At 44.9% G+C, this 17,095-nt stretch overlaps 4 protein-coding genes across 4 annotated transcripts; 2 read left to right on the forward strand and 2 right to left on the reverse strand.

The window, feature by feature from the left end:
* Positions 1-1,818: 1,818 nt before the first annotated feature.
* Positions 1,819-3,643, forward strand: NCU09533 (NAD binding Rossmann fold oxidoreductase). The gene is made up of 3 exons (XM_952825.2): positions 1,819-2,151; positions 2,207-2,369; positions 2,436-3,643. Exons 1-3 carry the CDS (start codon positions 2,125-2,127, stop codon positions 3,497-3,499), a joined length of 1,254 nt encoding a protein of 417 aa, XP_957918.1. The 5' UTR covers positions 1,819-2,124; the 3' UTR covers positions 3,500-3,643.
* Positions 3,540-4,735, reverse strand: NCU09534 (peroxiredoxin HYR1). Its single transcript, XM_952826.3, has 2 exons — positions 4,360-4,735; positions 3,540-4,274 (listed from the first exon to the last, which is right to left on the reverse strand). Exons 1-2 carry the CDS (start codon positions 4,586-4,588, stop codon positions 3,814-3,816), a joined length of 690 nt encoding a protein of 229 aa, XP_957919.2. The 5' UTR covers positions 4,589-4,735; the 3' UTR covers positions 3,540-3,813.
* An 867-nt stretch (positions 4,736-5,602) lies between these two features.
* NCU09535 (hypothetical protein) lies at positions 5,603-8,021 on the forward strand. The gene is made up of 3 exons (XM_952827.2): positions 5,603-6,216; positions 6,284-7,267; positions 7,408-8,021. Exons 1-3 carry the CDS (start codon positions 6,072-6,074, stop codon positions 7,758-7,760), a joined length of 1,482 nt encoding a protein of 493 aa, XP_957920.2. The 5' UTR covers positions 5,603-6,071; the 3' UTR covers positions 7,761-8,021.
* NCU09536 (hypothetical protein) lies at positions 7,851-11,449 on the reverse strand. The gene is made up of 2 exons (XM_952828.2): positions 10,878-11,449; positions 7,851-10,815 (listed from the first exon to the last, which is right to left on the reverse strand). Exons 1-2 carry the CDS (start codon positions 11,016-11,018, stop codon positions 8,077-8,079), a joined length of 2,880 nt encoding a protein of 959 aa, XP_957921.2. The 5' UTR covers positions 11,019-11,449; the 3' UTR covers positions 7,851-8,076.
* Between the last annotated feature and the right edge of the window lie 5,646 nt (positions 11,450-17,095).

The following is a 17,095-nucleotide window of genomic DNA, read 5'->3' on the forward strand; positions in this document are numbered from 1 at the left end:
TGCCGTGGAAGCAAAATGTTCAGAAACCAGGAGCAGTTCGCTCGGACATTGGTCCGAGGCGGCCAACCAAAGGCACTAGCCAACGCGGTTCCTGTTGGATGAAGACGAAAGTCGGTAAAAACAGAGGGCAAGGCAAATAGACAGCGGCTTATTCATGAAGCGGACCATTAGATGGACCCGGATTTTGGGGGGGGGGGGGGGGAAGGGGGAGGAAGATGGAGGAGATGTAATGGAGGGGTTTACCCCAAGGACATTTACAGCCGGACGGGGGGACTGGGGATTATGGGGAACAAATCACGCATTCACCTCATTTTTGTCCAAAACGCCGCCTTGACTTGGTTTAGTATGGCGGCGAGCGGGAAAAGGATGGGGTTAATGGGGAATGGCGGCGGCTTATCCGGTGGTGGTGGAAGTTGAGGATGCCGGGTCATTGGGCCTCGCCAAGAGATATATCCAGAAACTTTTGGGGTGATATTCTCGTAGACCGCTCAAGTCCAAAAACACTTGTTTTGAAATGTCTTTTGTAAGTGTAGGATACTGGGAGTGAAGGGTTCGGAGTGACCTCGTCAATTTGATACCCAGCAATATGGTCTGGAGATCTGCGGACATAAGTGCATAAAATGCCAACTTCGCATGCGATCTGTTGGTTAACGGCTTGTCACCAATATGTTTGCTCTTGGAGGTTAAGTAGATGTTTTGCACACGAAGACGCCTCCCGCCGCCTAGGGAGTCTGCTGAGCTGATGTCACTTCGCCAAATACCGTGCATTGTAGGGGAGATGGTGCGAGCGTGGCTGTTTGACTCTGGCATCATGGCTTTAGACGTACACTAGCTATGCGCTATGTATCCGATGGCGGCGAGAACGTCAAGTGAAGGCTCACATGTGCCAAGTAGCCTGGGGAGGCCTGCTAGCTAGGTATGTAGTCGCCTTCTGGTGTCGTCGACCACGAGACGGAACGAATATTTCCTCCAATGAAGATGGCCTCATAAAAGTCAACGGCAAGGATGATGATGCACACCCCCACCATCAGATTAGGTATGGAGTATCTCCAACCAGGCAAGAAAAGAGGCTGACTCGGTGAAAATGGGGTAGTTTTTGGAAGATGCAGTGCGGTCCTGTCCGAGGAGTAGAAGGGCACTCAGTTTAGGCCTGAAAGCATGGACGGTCGAGAGAAGTAATTCGATGACCAAAATGTGGAAGGGAGGAAGTGGAAAGATGCGAACTCTGGTGGGGGGGGGTGAATTGCGGGGAAAAGGCAACCCCAAAAGTTGACGTGGGGGAAGGAGCGGGTCGGCCAGGGGTGCTGAGTGCTGGGTGCTGGGGGGGTTGCACCCCACCTTCTGTCCACTACACTAGATTCGCACACCCTCCCCATCCCCTCACGAGCCACGACCCCGCCAATGAAAGCTTCCCCGCGTTCGAGGTCCGTACCGTGACCATGACAGCTCTATTTTTTTTTTATTTTTTTTTATTTTTTTTATAATCTTTTCATGAAGCCCGCAAGCCACCAAAGCCATGGCAATGTCTACAAGTAAATCCCCTGGAATCTTCTGGTATTACACGGGACAAATTAAGCAACTACAGGTCTGCCACCTCGGAATGAAGTTGGCAATGTAGTGAAAGTTCAAGGACACTGAATATGGATTCACAAGATCGCGAGGCCATCAAGGTACACAACCCGTTTCGCGGGACCCGATCGACAGAATCCATCCCATTTGTAGACCGTGTATTGAGCAATTCCTTCTATGCGCTCCAATGATATCAATTCTTCCGAGGAGCACTAAAGTATGGACATCAGTTTCCCGAAAAGCCAAGTTCGAGATGACTTGGATGGCTCTATACATCGTAGTGGAAGACCATTCTTGACGGTCACTTGGTCAGAGACTCAACAAACGGCCCGATGTGTATTAGGTTGAAAGTCGTGTCACGATAATTATTCCGACCACGAGAAATGCAGTTGCTCTGTCGGTCCATCCAACCCCGGCTAAGCTCTTCCCGTTGAGCTCCATCTATATACAAACAAGCATCCAGCAACCAGCTTCACCTTGGGAAGACAAAAACTGACTGCCATTTTTTCCTGTGAACTCCGTTCTCTTCCAATTGTCACTGTCAAATCGCCCAACATGGCCTCTCCTCTCAATGTGTTGATGGTAAGTTCGCCATATCCAGATCCTGACTGGCACAATCACTGTCTTACTTGGTTAGGTTGGTACTGGTGAGTACACCACCGGTTTTGTCGGCGGCGGTGCCTCAGGCTCGGACAAGAAGGTTGGTGTTGTTGGACTGTCAATGTTTGATCTGCGTCGGAGAGGCAAGGTCGGCAAGCTCGGCATGGTTGGCGTCAATGGCACAAAGTTTCCAGCAATTCGTGAGTCCCCCCCTTAGGCAGGAAGTGCGGATCCAGTATACATACTGACCATTGCCAAACCTCCAGGGGAGCATCTCAACAAGAACATTACTCAAGTCTACAACAACCTTGACACCTCGTTCGAGTCCTTCCCCGCCGACAATGCCAAAGACCCGGAATCCTACAAGGCCGCCATCGACGCCCTCCAGCCCGGTGACGCCATCACCATCTTCACCCCCGACACCACCCACTACCCCATCGCCCTGTACGCCATTGAGCGCAAGATCCACGTCATGATCACCAAGCCAGCCGTCAAGGAGCTTGCGCACCACATCGCCCTCCTCGAGGCCGCCGAGAAGCATGGCGTGTACGTCTACATTGAGCACCACAAGCGCTTCGACCCAGCCTACGCGGACGCCAAGCACCGGGCCAAGAAGCTGGGCGACTTCAACTACTTCTACAGCTACATGTCGCAACCGAAAAGCCAGCTGCAGACGTTCGCCGCCTGGGCCGGTATCGACTCGGACATTTCGTACTACCTAAACAGCCACCACGTCGACATTTGCGACTCGATGGTGTCCCAGCTGGGGTACGTGCCCGTCAAAGTGTCGGCTTCGGCCTCCACCGGCGTCGCCGTCAGCCTAGGGTGTCACGAGAAGACCGAGGACACCATCAGCCTGCTTGTGCACTGGCAGAAGGAAGACGACCCAACCAAGCACGCCACGGGCGTGTACACGGCCTCGTGGACGGCGCCCCAGAAGGCCGGCGTGCACTCTAATCAGTACTTCCACTACCTGGCGCAGGGCGGCGAGATCCGCATCGACCAGGCCAAGCGCGGGTACGACGTCGCGGAGGACGCGGCCGGCCAGTTGATGTGGTACAACCCGTTTTATATGAAGTATGCGCCCGATGAGGACGGGAACTTTGCCGGACAGTCTGGGTATGGCTATGTGTCGATAGAGAAGTTTGTCGATGGGTGTCGTGCTGTAAATGCGGGTACGTTGACACCCAGGGATTTGGATGCCAAGGGACTGCCGACGCTGAGGAACACCATTGCTACTACGGCTATCTTGGAGGCGGGGAGAAGGAGTATAGATGAGAACAGGGAAGTGAAAATTGAGAGGAAGGATGGGCAATGGAGGCTTGTTTGATGATACCTAGTTGTCGAGTATTAGTTTTGGTCCTTTTTGCCTCACTTTCACAAAAATTAGTGCTGTGCATTAACATTCACATAACTGGTCATCAAATCTTGCCCATCGCATTAATGACAGATGATTAAGCACGTATGGCTTGGGGTATAAACTTGCATTTCCCGCGGCCCAGACAATCTTATCCCAGGACAGCATCACACCATCATGCACTCAACCATCCCATACTTGGAGTTTAGCAAGCCCCCATCCCTACAATCCTTGGGCGACTTAGCCACCTTCCATCCGTTTCAAACCTTCACAGACAGAACAGGAGTTTACTCGCCCAACTCCTTAAGGATAGCCTCCTTCAGAGACTCAGGCTTCGTAGTGCTCGCCCACCGTCCCTTGACCTTTCCATCCTTTCCAATCAAGAACTTTTCAAAGTTCCACTTGATTCTCTTCAATCCCATCAGGCCAGGCTTCTCATTCTTCATCCATTCATAGAGGGGATCAGCATTGTCGCCGTTGACCTCCACCTTCTTCATGATGGGGAAGGAAACGCCATAGTTGAGCTGGCAGAACGACTGGATCTCCTCCTCGGTGCCCGGCTCCTGTCCGCCGAACTGGTTGCAAGGGAAAGCGAGGATCTCAAAATCGTCCGGGTACTTCTCCTTGATCTCCTTGTAGACCTTTTCCAGGCCGGCGTATTGAGGCGTGAAACCGCATTTGGAGGCAACGTTGACGATCAGGACTACCTTGCCTTGGTAGGTGGAGAGGGGGAGTTCGGAGCCCTTCTCTGTGGGTTTGGTTAGTATGGGTGGTGATAATGATGATGATGTGGTGGTGAGAGACTAAGATAAAGAAGGGCGAGGGCTGCTTACTGTCAAGGGGCTTAAAGTCGTAGATAGTAGTGGCAGAAGACATGTTAAGTGTGGTTGTTGCGAAGCGTCTGGAAATGGCTGGCTGGCAACGGAATGCTGGTTTGGAAACTGGCAGTCGAGGTTGTTGTTGTTGTTGTTGAGGTAGAATCGGTGATAGTTTCAAATGACGAGTGGTGAGTGAGGTGCGAGCAAGTGTAGCTACTGAGCGATGATGGTAGCGGGGTATCATATGGTATGTGCAAGCAAGGACAAAAATCAAAGGAGCCGAGAATGACACGAATGAGAGGCGAAAGGTGGTCTTGATATTTGAATGGGCACTGGCGGCGAGAATTCCGTCCGACGTTTGAAAAGGTCCTAGCTCGCTCGGAGAGAACAAGGATCGTGAGGTGAGACAGGTACACTACACTAGTGTACAGTCCGATGCTAGTTAGTTTGTTACCTCGGTACACTAGAGGTAGGTACCTCTAGGCACTTCTGGCAGTGTACACTAGACGAAATCTATCCCGAATAGTCTCAAAGCTCACAAACCAAGACAAGTCAAAACGGCTGAGTACGAATTACAAAGGCATTGGATGGCGAGAGTTAATTAGATATATTGATTATCAGAAATGGTGTTTTCCAAGTAGTATCACGCGTTGATTAGCTATCAAAACACACAGGAAGGTTAAAACGAGGTCTCGAGCTAACAGACAAACCAGCACTGGACTGACATAAAACCCCCGGCGCGGGTCTGGAAGTTCCCGAGCAGCGTGGTTCCGACGGAGTGATTCCCGCGTGGGGTCATTGGCTACAGCGGTCCCCTTCTTGGTGGTTCCATTCCATCACGACAGTGGCACATGTCCGGTTGAACTTCACCTCAGCATCAACCCCGTCGAGTTTCCAATCCCGTCCTCATGTTTCATCCAGTGCTTGTAGTTTTGTGGTTCAGACAAACAACTACGCGTATCTCAACTCTCTGCACCATATCAGTCTTCGGTTTGTTACGGCCGATTCATGGTGATAGGTACTCGGCACCCTTGCTTGGTGTTGTGATATGCTGCGATAATTACTAAGCAGCAAGTCAGGTACCTCGGCAGGGACCTCGGCAGGGACCGTGATGTGTTCAGGGAACCCCAACCGAGCGCTAAAGTCCGCGTCGGCGTTGACATGCGCCGCCTATTTTCCGATCGCTGACGACTGCCCCGCTACGCAGAAATGTTCTGAAGATCGGGAGCGAACTCTTGAAACTCTTCATATGAATGAACTCCAGCCACGGTGAAAAGGCACCCGAACGGTCCCATCACGCCATCGGATTCGAGAATTCTGCGACGCTCATTCTTTTCGGTTGTCCGGCAAGCCGGTGGGTACACCAACATGAACGAACCACCATTGATGGCGGGGAACACAGATCCTTGGCTTTGACATCATCATTGCATTAGCGAGTGATTATGAATTTGCATCTGTCTTTGCGAACCCAAACAATACAGTTTGAACAACCGTTTGAATGTATGATCTGTGAAGCTTCAACGAAGGATGGTAGCAGAGGACACATCAAGACATGGGTCAAGTGCGGGGCATTGAATCACGGTCTCTTTGAAAATCGACATTCCCGCACAGAAAAGAAACCGCAGCAATGAAAGCGTGGGGGACCTAACGGGTAGCTCGTGGGTGGGATGGGGTGGGCCGTTGATAGCCACCCCAGTTGGAGTTGACGTCGTTCAAACCTGGAAAACATGATTTCCTCACTTGCAGAACGAAGCATCAACACATTCAACACTGGCGTCGAAGCTTCCAAACTGAAGTTGATGAACCTTTCGCTTTGTAACCAGCTCGTCATCATGGCTGCCCAGCAACAAAAGAGAAACATTGTCATTGTCGGTAGGTTCAGGGATTACTTCCATTCCCCGCATACGACAGCTCTCAACTAACACAACATCATCACCAGGTGGCGGCATCATCGGTTGCACAACCGCCTACTTCCTCACCCGCCATCCCAAGTTCGACCCGGCCCAGCACACCATCACTCTTCTCGAGGCCAGCTCCATCGCCGCCGGCGCATCTGGAAAAGCCGGCGGTCTCCTCGCCCTCTGGGCTTATCCCGAATGTCTTGTTCCCCTCTCCTACCGCCTGCACCGGGAACTCGCCGATGAGCACAACGGTGCCGAGCGCTGGGGCTACCGCCAGGTCGGCTGCGGATCCATCGGTGCGGTCGTCAAGAATGCCGACCTCAAGGCTCGCGGCCAGGGAACATCAGCCTCGACGACATCCGACTTGAAGGAGCCGAACGACACCACGGCAGCAGCCCCCAACGCCCACCTCCCCATCCAGGCCGAAGACGAAAAAACCTCTAAAGATTGGGAGAAACTCCCCAAGCAAGACGTAGCCGCAACCTCCCTCCTCTCCAAATCCGTCCTGCCCCCGGATCTTGACTGGGTTGACGGCTCGCTCGTACGCTCATGGGATGTCATGGGCCGACGCGGGGAGACCGAGACGGCGCAAGCACATCCCTTCCACTTCACCAACGCCATGGCGGATCTAGCCGCCGCCAAGGGCGTGGACATTCGATTGGGCGCCAAGGTGACCAACATCACTTCTTCTTCTTCAGCCCCTAACGGCAGGGTAGACACAGTCGAATACCAGGACCGTAACAACAACGACGAAATCAACTCCATTACGGGAGTAACAGACGTGATTGTGACCGCCGGCCCTTGGACGGGTAACATCTTGCCTCGGTCCAAGATCGAGGGGTTGCGCGCTCACAGCGTGGTGTACGAGGCGGAAGTCAGTCCGTACGCGGTGTTTACGGATATTGAGCTGCCGAGCGACTGGACGCCGGAGCATCGGCGGGTAAAGGGGCAAAAGAGAAAGCATAGGGGACATGTGGATCCCGAGATTTATGCGAGGCCATTTGGGGAGGTTTACGCTTGTGGTATGTGAATGGTCTTTTTTCTTTCTTTCTTTCTATCCTTGATCTCATTTTTCCTCCTCTCGTTTCTGATTTCATTCCATTTCCTGGCAACAAGTCTGTACGACTTGATATGGGTATGACTAACAAATCAAAATGAACAGGCGAACCAGACAAAACCATTCCTCTCCCCGAAACAGCAGACCAAGTTCAATGCGACGAAGACCAATGCAACGACCTGATATCCTACATCGCTACCGTCAGCCCGATTCTTGCGTCTGCCCCCGTCAGGGCCAAGCAGGCTTGCTACCTCCCTCAGCATGTCCGGTTCGGAGAGGAGAGGGGTCCGCTTATAGGCCAAACTTCTACGCCTGGCTTGTGGATTGCGGCCGGACATACGTGCTGGGGGATTCAGAACGGACCAGCCACCGGCTTGTTGATGTCTGAACTGATTTTTGATGGACAGACCAAGAGTGCGGACATTGACAAGCTGGATCCCAAGAAGTTCAAGGTTTAAAGAGTTCATAAGGACTATGAGGGTGGGGTGTCACATATGGCAAGGTAACGAGCGGAGCGGTGATGCGAGCATTAGACATGAAGTAATGGACACGGCTTACAACATTACCATATACTAAGGCAATGCTTCACTGCTTTCAAAATTGCTAAACCTATCCTAATAATGTTCAGAGCGGCGAGCATACATGACTATAATATCCTACTCGTTCCTCGTCATCCGCATTCTCCTGGTTTATACAGTCATAATCATACATTATCCACCACAATCCTTCCTCGTCGCCCGTCTGCCACCACTAGTAACCTAGGTCATCACCCACTTAGCCCTGCCAATGGAACCGGCTTTGTCTCAGCATGGTTATCAACCCAATGGGCAGCGCCGCCTTATCAACGACCGTCAGTCCACCAAACATGTCCACCACCTCCCGATGGAACAGTTGCACCACCCACTTGTCGTAGCTGCTCATGTCCTCCCAATCATCCTCGTCCTCCAGCGCCGCCTTGATATCGCCCTTGAGCTCCACGTTTTTCGTCTTCGGCTCCATCAATAGGTTTTGGTAAAACGCCTTAAGCCGCGGCGACGTCAGCTCCCTGTACCGTGTGAACTCCTCATAACTCATGAAAGGTTCTCCCTCAAGGTCCTTAAATGAGTCTTGTCCTCTGGTCGAGCCACCAGCCGTCTTGTTCACGGCGCGCTCCATCTCGTAGGTCTCAAACCTCTCCTTCGCTCTCCGGTACGCACGCTCTTCCTCCTCTTCGTAGTCGGCCAGCATCTCCTCGGGCGTCTTTTCCAGGTCATCGCGAATCAGGAAGAGCGAGACGAACGGATTGCGCAGACCGAGACCGCCCATTGAAGTGGGGAAAAATAGGTACCCATCCGGGATGGATGAGATGCCGAAGCGTGAGGCGATCATATCCTTGACGTAGGCGCCCACCCCGCCGGCGTGGTCAGGGAAGAGCTTCTGCTGGATCCGCGCAAACATGGCAAGCATGCTGTCAACATGGGCACGGCCACTGCAGGTGGCGGGGCGGCCAAAATAGTTGGTAAAAAAGCGGTCGCCGTAGATATTCCAGGCTTGCACCCAGTCAAATACCGATTGGCAAGCACCCAGCTGGCGGCGGAGTTCGTCGATATGCTCGTCAACCTTCGACTCGTCGATTTCGAAGTGACCCGTTGAGGCGTTAAGCTTAAGTAAACCCCAGGTAACTGGGCCGGTCGGAAGGTTGTGACTGATTTTGGCAGTCTCCTCTTCCTTGGTTGACTCCAAGCCCACCTTTTTGTTCTTGGGATGAATAGTCGCTGATCCGGTCTTCTCCTCATTGAGGCTCAGTCCCATGACCTCGCTGAACTCCGTCACTACCTTCCATGCCTTGGAGCACTTCTCTGTGGTACCCCAAAGCCACATGTCGTCGTGAAGCCGGTAGAGAAGCGTTCCATCGGCCTTCTGGTTGACCGCAAAGTCCAGGCAAAACAGCAGGGACTCGCCCACGACATCGGAGATTGTGCTGCTTATCGGGGTGCCACGCTTGCGGGTGCCAAAGGGAGTGTCGGGGTTGGGGTCGCCTTTGAACCGAAGAGGGGCCTCTAGCACACGCTTGAAGAAGTCAAGCCATTCTTCGTTGAAGCCAAAGAACTCCATCACGGCGAAGATGCTCGAGTGCGGCAGTCCAGGACCAAACCATCGAAAATCAGACCGAAGCACGGTTAGTTCGTTACCCATGTGCGTCTGGACGAGAATGTCAGCTTCAAGCCGGTGCATGAGACCCTGTACAACTCTCAGAGGCGAGTCTCTTGTGTCCTCTTTGCTGTCCGCTTCTGATGAATCATACCCGCCGCGGACCTCCGACATCCATTCGGGGAGATGATCCAGCAGAATCTTGTCATGGAAATAATCCTCGCGCTCATGGGCGACGCTATCGACCTTGGAGAGGGGGTTCTTTTCATCCAGAAAAAACTGTCGACGTCTCGCATCCTGCTTTGACATGGGTTTCGTGTCAGGCTTCCACACGCCTGCGGTTGCGGTGAATCTCCCGAAGTGTTGTGAAATCAATACTGCCCATCGGCGAAAAATGTACTCGAGAAGCAGCGAATGCAGCAGGTCCTCGTCTAGGAAGAATCTGTACTTCCCATTCAGAGCCCGACGCTGCTCGACCACCACAGGCGCCTCCCATGTCCAAGACGCGCGCGCATCCATACGCATGTTCAGCACATCTGCGATCTCCTGCAGGACGACCGAGTTGTTCAGGAAGTCGCGAAGGGTGCTGCGCTTCTCACCCGTAATGTTGTTGCTTCGCAGGATGCTCTGGATGCATACCTTGACCTGTAACACGGTGAAGGGGTGTGACCAGTTCGCATGCTTGTTGTCCTGAAGTTCCTCAAAACTCTTTCTCAGCTCCGCCAAAGCGCGCTTGCAGTCCTTCGACGACCCGGCAAAGACGTCCTCCAGATACCGCTTGATGGCGTCTTTGTCGGTCTCCTTGGGGGTAAAAACAAATTCTTCCCACGTCTTCCTCTGTTCATGCATCTCTTTCCTCCCAACGGGGACAAAGTCGTCCTTATCAGCCTTGTCACCCCCTTCAGTGACCGACATCTTCTTATCCTGCCCAGACGCAGCGGTCCACTCCCTGACCATCCGGCCGTACATGCTGGCAAATCTGTACTTGTTGCTTGTCATGTCCAACTCCTTCTTCACCGTCTCCTCATACTCGCGCAGAAGATCCTTCGACACGGACGGATCGAAAGCCGCCTGTTCGACGAACCGCTTCATGTTGTCGGCCGACAGCATCGGGTTGTCAGCTCTTCTGATGGATGGCAGCTTCTCGCGACCATCAAGAAGAGTCTCTGCACGCTTGCGGACGTCGGCCTCCTTGTCGGCAGCGGAGAGCAGAGCGTCTTTGGCCGACTCGTATGCATCCTTTTGCTTTTGGAGCTGGTCCAGCTTGATGGAGGTGATGGAGGAGAGGGTCTGGGAGAGGACTTCTGAAGAGGCGGCCATGTTTGCGGGTGTTGATCCGAAGAAGCGTGTATGCTGACTTTGATATGATGTAGAGAGAATTGACTGTGACAAGTGGTAAGCTTTTGCCAGTGGGGATAAACTTTCCGCGTTGTTTATCCACTTACTGGTGACGATTGAGCTCGATACTGGCGATCAGTGGGTAACCAAAAAAGAGGAGTTGCGGCTGAATGTGTCTGGACCAGAAAAGATGGAAGACGAAGCGGAGGGCGGCCGCCCTTATGTACTCTACTGAAGAGGTATCGCATGCTTCCCGTCTGTCACTGCCACAAACGAGGAGAGTTTGTGTTTTCTCTCATGTTGAAGGAGCGTTTCCTGACGCGAGGCAACTTGGGAAACTACAGCCATCCTGCAAGCAGCGCCAACACCACGGCGAAAGACTAATACCACCTCAGTCAACGGCGAACTTAATGAAGAGGTCTAGCTACCTTCTGATTTGGGACCGGCGAGTTGGCGTACTAGGCGGGCAGGTTTGCTTTGCAGTACACACAGTGGTGACTGGTGAGTCAACCGGCCAGACTTGCCCGTCGGGTGCGTAACCCTTACCTGCTTCCAGTTTCCTCGTCCAACGTGTTTGCGTCGTCAAGCATATGAGTTAATGAAAGAGCAGCCAGAACATCGCGATGGGGTTGACCGACATACTGCAGTCACGCATGGTATCACTTTTGGTTCATTTGCTTCAGTTTTTGCTGACATTTGCGTTGTGTTGGAAAGTCAGGAGCTGCAAAAACGGCCACAGTGCTCCAAATGTCCCAAATCACTGTGTACGTAGTGTGCCATGCAATCTACTAACTACTGGAGTGTAACCTTTTACAGAACTACATAGACATCTATAGGCATTCACAAGACCTGATACGGTGTTTCGATATTGGACAAAGCATAAGTATTGACAATACGAAAACGCCTATGGAACTTGACCCGAGGTCTCGAGCTAACAATCCAACCAGTATCGGACGACTATAGACTAGGTACAAGCTGAAACTGAATGGGCTCGCCGAAAGCCAAGCCAGCGTGTAGGAAGGGTGGCCTGTGCCCAGATGACCCACACCACCTTCCACATCCAAACCACTAGCATTTAGCAGGGATCTCTCCCTTGCACAGATAGTTCTCCAATCCACACACATCTCTCCAATCTCGCTAGTCTAATAGGTTATAAGCCCTCAACATTATTAAGGCTATTAAAGTATTATCTCCTTTATTATTTTGACGATTCTAGAGGTTTTTTGAATTAGTCTACGTTAAAATCTATCGACTTTTAGGTATTGAAAGCAATTTAATTAAGCAATTTAAACCTTAAAACCTTAACCCCACATTATCGTAAGGCGAAGCGCATTACATTAATAATTAATAATAACCTTTCCTTTATTAAACCTAAGTTAATTAAAATTATAATAGACTTCCCTACTAACCTTGAATCTCTTAAAGGAGACTAGAACCTTAATTCTTAGAAGTTCAACCTTTGTTATGTATTTAATATTAATAATTTCTTTAAGTATATTAATAATAATATTACGAAGCTAACTAAGGGTATTAAGGAGTATAAGGAGTAGCGAATTAATAGAACTAAAGTATTATATATTATTAGTTTAATTATTTAAGATAAGAACGTTTAAACTATTCTTTTTATTTACGGTTGGGACTAAGAAGAGAATAATCCTAAGGTTCTTTACGACTTTATTCTCTTATTAATTACCTATATTACTCCGGAAGCTATCGCTAACGTTTGGGAGGAGTACATTTTATTAAGGCGTTCTAATTTTAACTCTATAAATTTATTTATTTAATACTACAATCTATTGCATTATTGTATTAAAGATTTCGGTATCGACATTAACAATAAGGTTGAAATATTAATCCTCTTTAACGCTATTAAGCGCTTGTATCCTACTAAATTAATAATTTAGGCTAACGATCTCGCTAATAAAGACTTCAATACCAAAAAGCTTTTAGGTAGGTTGGCTATTATTATTAATATTGAAAAGAATATACTTAAGTTTAATATTATAGTATTTTTATAATTAAATAATATAATTTTAACTCCGACTAATAAGAAAGGTAGAGGTAAGTAGAAGTATAATTATATTTCTTACCCGATTTGTAGTAAGAATATCCTTAACGTTTAGGTTTATTTCCTTTACAATTATTATTGTATTCCAACTATAAAAGATTGCTAGTATTATTATCTTGATAAGGCGTTTAGTATATAGAAGAATAAAGTAAAGGCGGAAGTTAACCTTAAGACTAATATTAATACTAATACCCTTGCCGCTACCTTTAGTACTAGTAATTCTAGTAACTTTAGTAATCTTACTACCGGTTCTACCCTACGTAGTAATTTAATCTACGGTATTACTAACTTTAACCTTATTTATATTAAGAGGGAGGGTTTTTGGTAGAGCCTATAATTAAATATTATAATAGCCTTATAAATTTAATCGAAGTCTAATAGGCTCTTAAAGTATATTTTACAATAAATTTAGTATTATTCAATTTAGGAGCCGCCGATAATATTTTTAATTATATAAAATAGTTTATAGAATTTTATCCCTTTATTACACTTAATATTTATGTTTATAGCGATAATAATTTTAATTATACTTATTATTGCGGTACTATTGAATTTACTATACCGACTATTAATAGTATAATTAAAAGAATCTAAATTAAAGATGTATATTATTATTCTACTATATTAGTAAATCTACTATTAACGAGAGGTCTTTTCGATATTAGTATAGAGTAGTTAATGAAATTAAATTATATTACTCTCAATAATCGATAATAAATCTAATACAATTTCGTTTCTAATATTTTAGTACTACTAATCTCGCTACTACTAAACTTCAATTAAACTTAAATTACCCTAATTTATTATATATTAGTATTAATTAACTATTTAATAATATATTATTATTTTATATATGTTGGTAAAGAGTAAGTATTTAAAGCGTGTAAAGACGTAGGTATTATACTTTAAGGGACCGATAATATATTTTATAAAGTTTATATTTTAAGTAAATTAACCAATATTATCCTTAAATTAATAATTTCTCCCGTTGCTACTCAACCGCTTGAATTTATTAAGGTTAACGTTATTTCTTATAATATCCCCGGTTATATAGGTAATAAGTATATCGTTTATTTTATATATATTATTATTTATTTCTATTGGGTTCGATTTTATAGGGAAAAAGGTAATGCTTTTAATTAAATTAAAGAATTTAAGATATTTATCGAATTATAAATAAGTTTTAAAATTAAAGTTATTAAATTCGATAGCGGTCTAGAATTTAATTTATTAATTAAAGATTTTTAAAATAGTAAATTCGTTAAATAGTCTTATTAAAAGGGTATTAAAATATTTAAGATAATAGCCTACTCTCTATAGATAAACAGCGTACTCGAGAGAATTAATTGTACCCTTATTAAAAGATTAAGAACTATTATTATTAAGCTTAAAATCCTACCCTACCTCTGGACTTTTATAGTTACTACAATTGTAAGAGTATAGAATTTGCTTCTTAGTAAAGTAAATCCCGATAGTTAAAGTCCTTATAAAATGTTCTTACAGATAATTAATGTCACGGCACTGGCGGTGGTGCCTGCCGGGCAGGCACTGGGACAGCACAGCCGTGCCCGCGACCGGTACGACGCACAGGGCACCGGGACTCTAGGTCAAAACCCCAGATCCCGCGCGCACCTTTACACTATTTCTTCTTTTCTTCTTTATTTTATAATTCTACAATAGACCTGGAATCAACGTATTTAGCTTATCTCTCGTAACTACATCGCTTATAATAATTATAAAATTAATTTATATACTTCCAAAGAGGAAGCCAAACATCCCATTACTACCTAGAAAAGCGTATCGTATTGTATCGTGAATAATCGCCGATTAACTACCCCGCGATGGCGTATACTATAGAAGAAAAGGTAAGTAAGGCCTCGCCGAAGAAATAGGGATAACCGTCTACTTCATAGTCTACATTAAAAGTGATTGCTACTGTAAGTACTCAAGCTAGTAAGGCTTAGAAGTAGGCTATTAGAGCCTAGAAAGATAAGGTTGCCGTTGAATAGGTTACCTTCGAAATCAATAATATACCTATTACCTTAGAATCGGTAATAGAGTAGGACAATACCTTCCGCCATCAATCGATTAATATTATTACTATTAAAAATAAATAGAATACCTAGTCTCGTACCCTTAATATATTTAACTTCGAAGATAAGGACGCCCTAAATAATATTAATAAAGCTATTACATTTTTTAATTAGGAAGTTACTATTAAGATAGTTAACGTTCGCTATACCTTTAAAAAGGAAGATTTGTATATATTCCTATATACGAAGATTAGCGCAATTGCAAAATACTATTCGAAGAAGGGAAACGGCCCTACTTTCGCCTTTAAACCTCTTACGAAGGCTAGCTAAATTTATTAATCCTATTATCTTTAATATAATAAATTATATACCGGTCCCCTTTTTATTAACTTTATTATCTTTAAAAATATTTATAGAGGCGATAAAGCTAATATAGAGGCTATATTCTAAGAAATTAAATTACGGACGATTTTAGCCGAAGCTATTTTAACCTAATAGTAGGGTTACTAAATTATTACTATTAATTTAAATACTAATTTAAATAAAATATACGAATATGCCTTAAATTTCCTAAATTACTAGAAGGTAGCCGAGGATGAGAATTTCGAACTTAAGAATAAAATAATAGTATTCGAAAATATTATTATCAATTCCAAACGCAACCCGATAATTTTGTTAGACGATACCGAGGAATTAATTCATTTACATTAAGAGAATACCGCTTTATATAAAAAGAATTACAATTTATAAGAAGAAGTTATTTTCAATATAGCGAAGTTAAATATTATAATAAGAAGTTAAATCCGAATTGAAAATAGACAATTAGACGACAAAAATAATTATAAGGCGCTTCGTAACAAAGATTTTTATTTTAATTATTAAGGTCCATTTAATAGTCGGAGCGATAATAGTAAGGAGAACCCTAAGTACGAAGAATCTATTATCCCATTAATAGAATATTATAATTATATAAAGTTATTAATTAAAATAAATAAAGTTTAAAATAACTTATTCTAAACTTAATACGAATTAAATAAAATATAGGATTCCTTAATTATTATAATAGTTTAGGCCGAGGAATTAGGAATAGAAGTTATATTAAAGGAGGGTAAGATTGTCGATCGGAATATAGTAATTACTTGCCTCACTAGGGAAAATATAAACCTTCGTAAATTTAAGAAGAAGGTTACTATTGACCCCGTCCTTTAGAACGTTACCTCTTAGAACCTAATTTAATATTATTGCAAATACACAAACGATTCGGAAGATAAGACTAACTTCGTCTATAAAGGCACTTCTAATATTAATACTTCAACCGGCAACTTTAGTCGATTATTAACTAAGGAGAAGGAGCTCCTATACTTCTATAATAAGAAGGATAAGGATATAGTATCCTTTAATATTTAGTACTATTATATTTAAAATAAATTGAAGTTGAATATTAATTACTTTTCGGATAATAAGGTTAAAAAAATATATATTAAGAACTATATAGTAAGTAAAGTTGCTTAGGATTTGGAGCCCTACTTTAGAAATAGTCCGTATTATATTAAGACCTTCTAAGAGCTACTAGACTATTTAAAAAACGAGTACTACAATTATAATTATAAGGAGAAAACTATCTTTAAATTCAATAAACTTTAATATAAAATGAGCTAGGACTTTTAAGAATTCTATAATACCTTTGTATATTTAGTTGGCGAGTATAATAGACCGGCCGATATTTAGAAATAGGAGTTTAATTAGAAGTTTCCTATTAATATTTAAAATATATTATTATTCGAATATAGTAAGGATATAATTAATTTTATTACTTTTATTTATATAATTAAGAAGGTAGTAGAGAATAATTAGAAATTGTAGAAGTTTAAGTAAAAGGATAAGGGTAAAAATAAAAACTCTTCTTTATTAACCTCCTTTTTAAATTTGTTTAATAAGGCTAGGGGGTCTTCCAATTCTACTTTATTATTATTATTCGGAGTTAAAGGTTCGGATAGTAGCTGCTATCCTCCTAATATATTTAGAAATAAAGCTTATAAGCTTTTAAAGGAGAATAAATATTTTATTTATAAATAAACCGGTTACTACTTCCGAGAGTGCTTAAATTAGTACAATAACTCCTACTGCATTAATAAGCTCATTAAATAATCCGCTTATAAGGAAGTAGAGAAAGCGGAGTAGGGAAATTAATTACCCTAGGAATTATAAATTCCTTCCTAGGGGA

This window comes from Neurospora crassa, linkage group V (assembly GCF_000182925.2).
Source record: "Neurospora crassa OR74A linkage group V, whole genome shotgun sequence".
NCBI lineage: Eukaryota > Fungi > Ascomycota > Sordariomycetes > Sordariales > Sordariaceae > Neurospora > Neurospora crassa.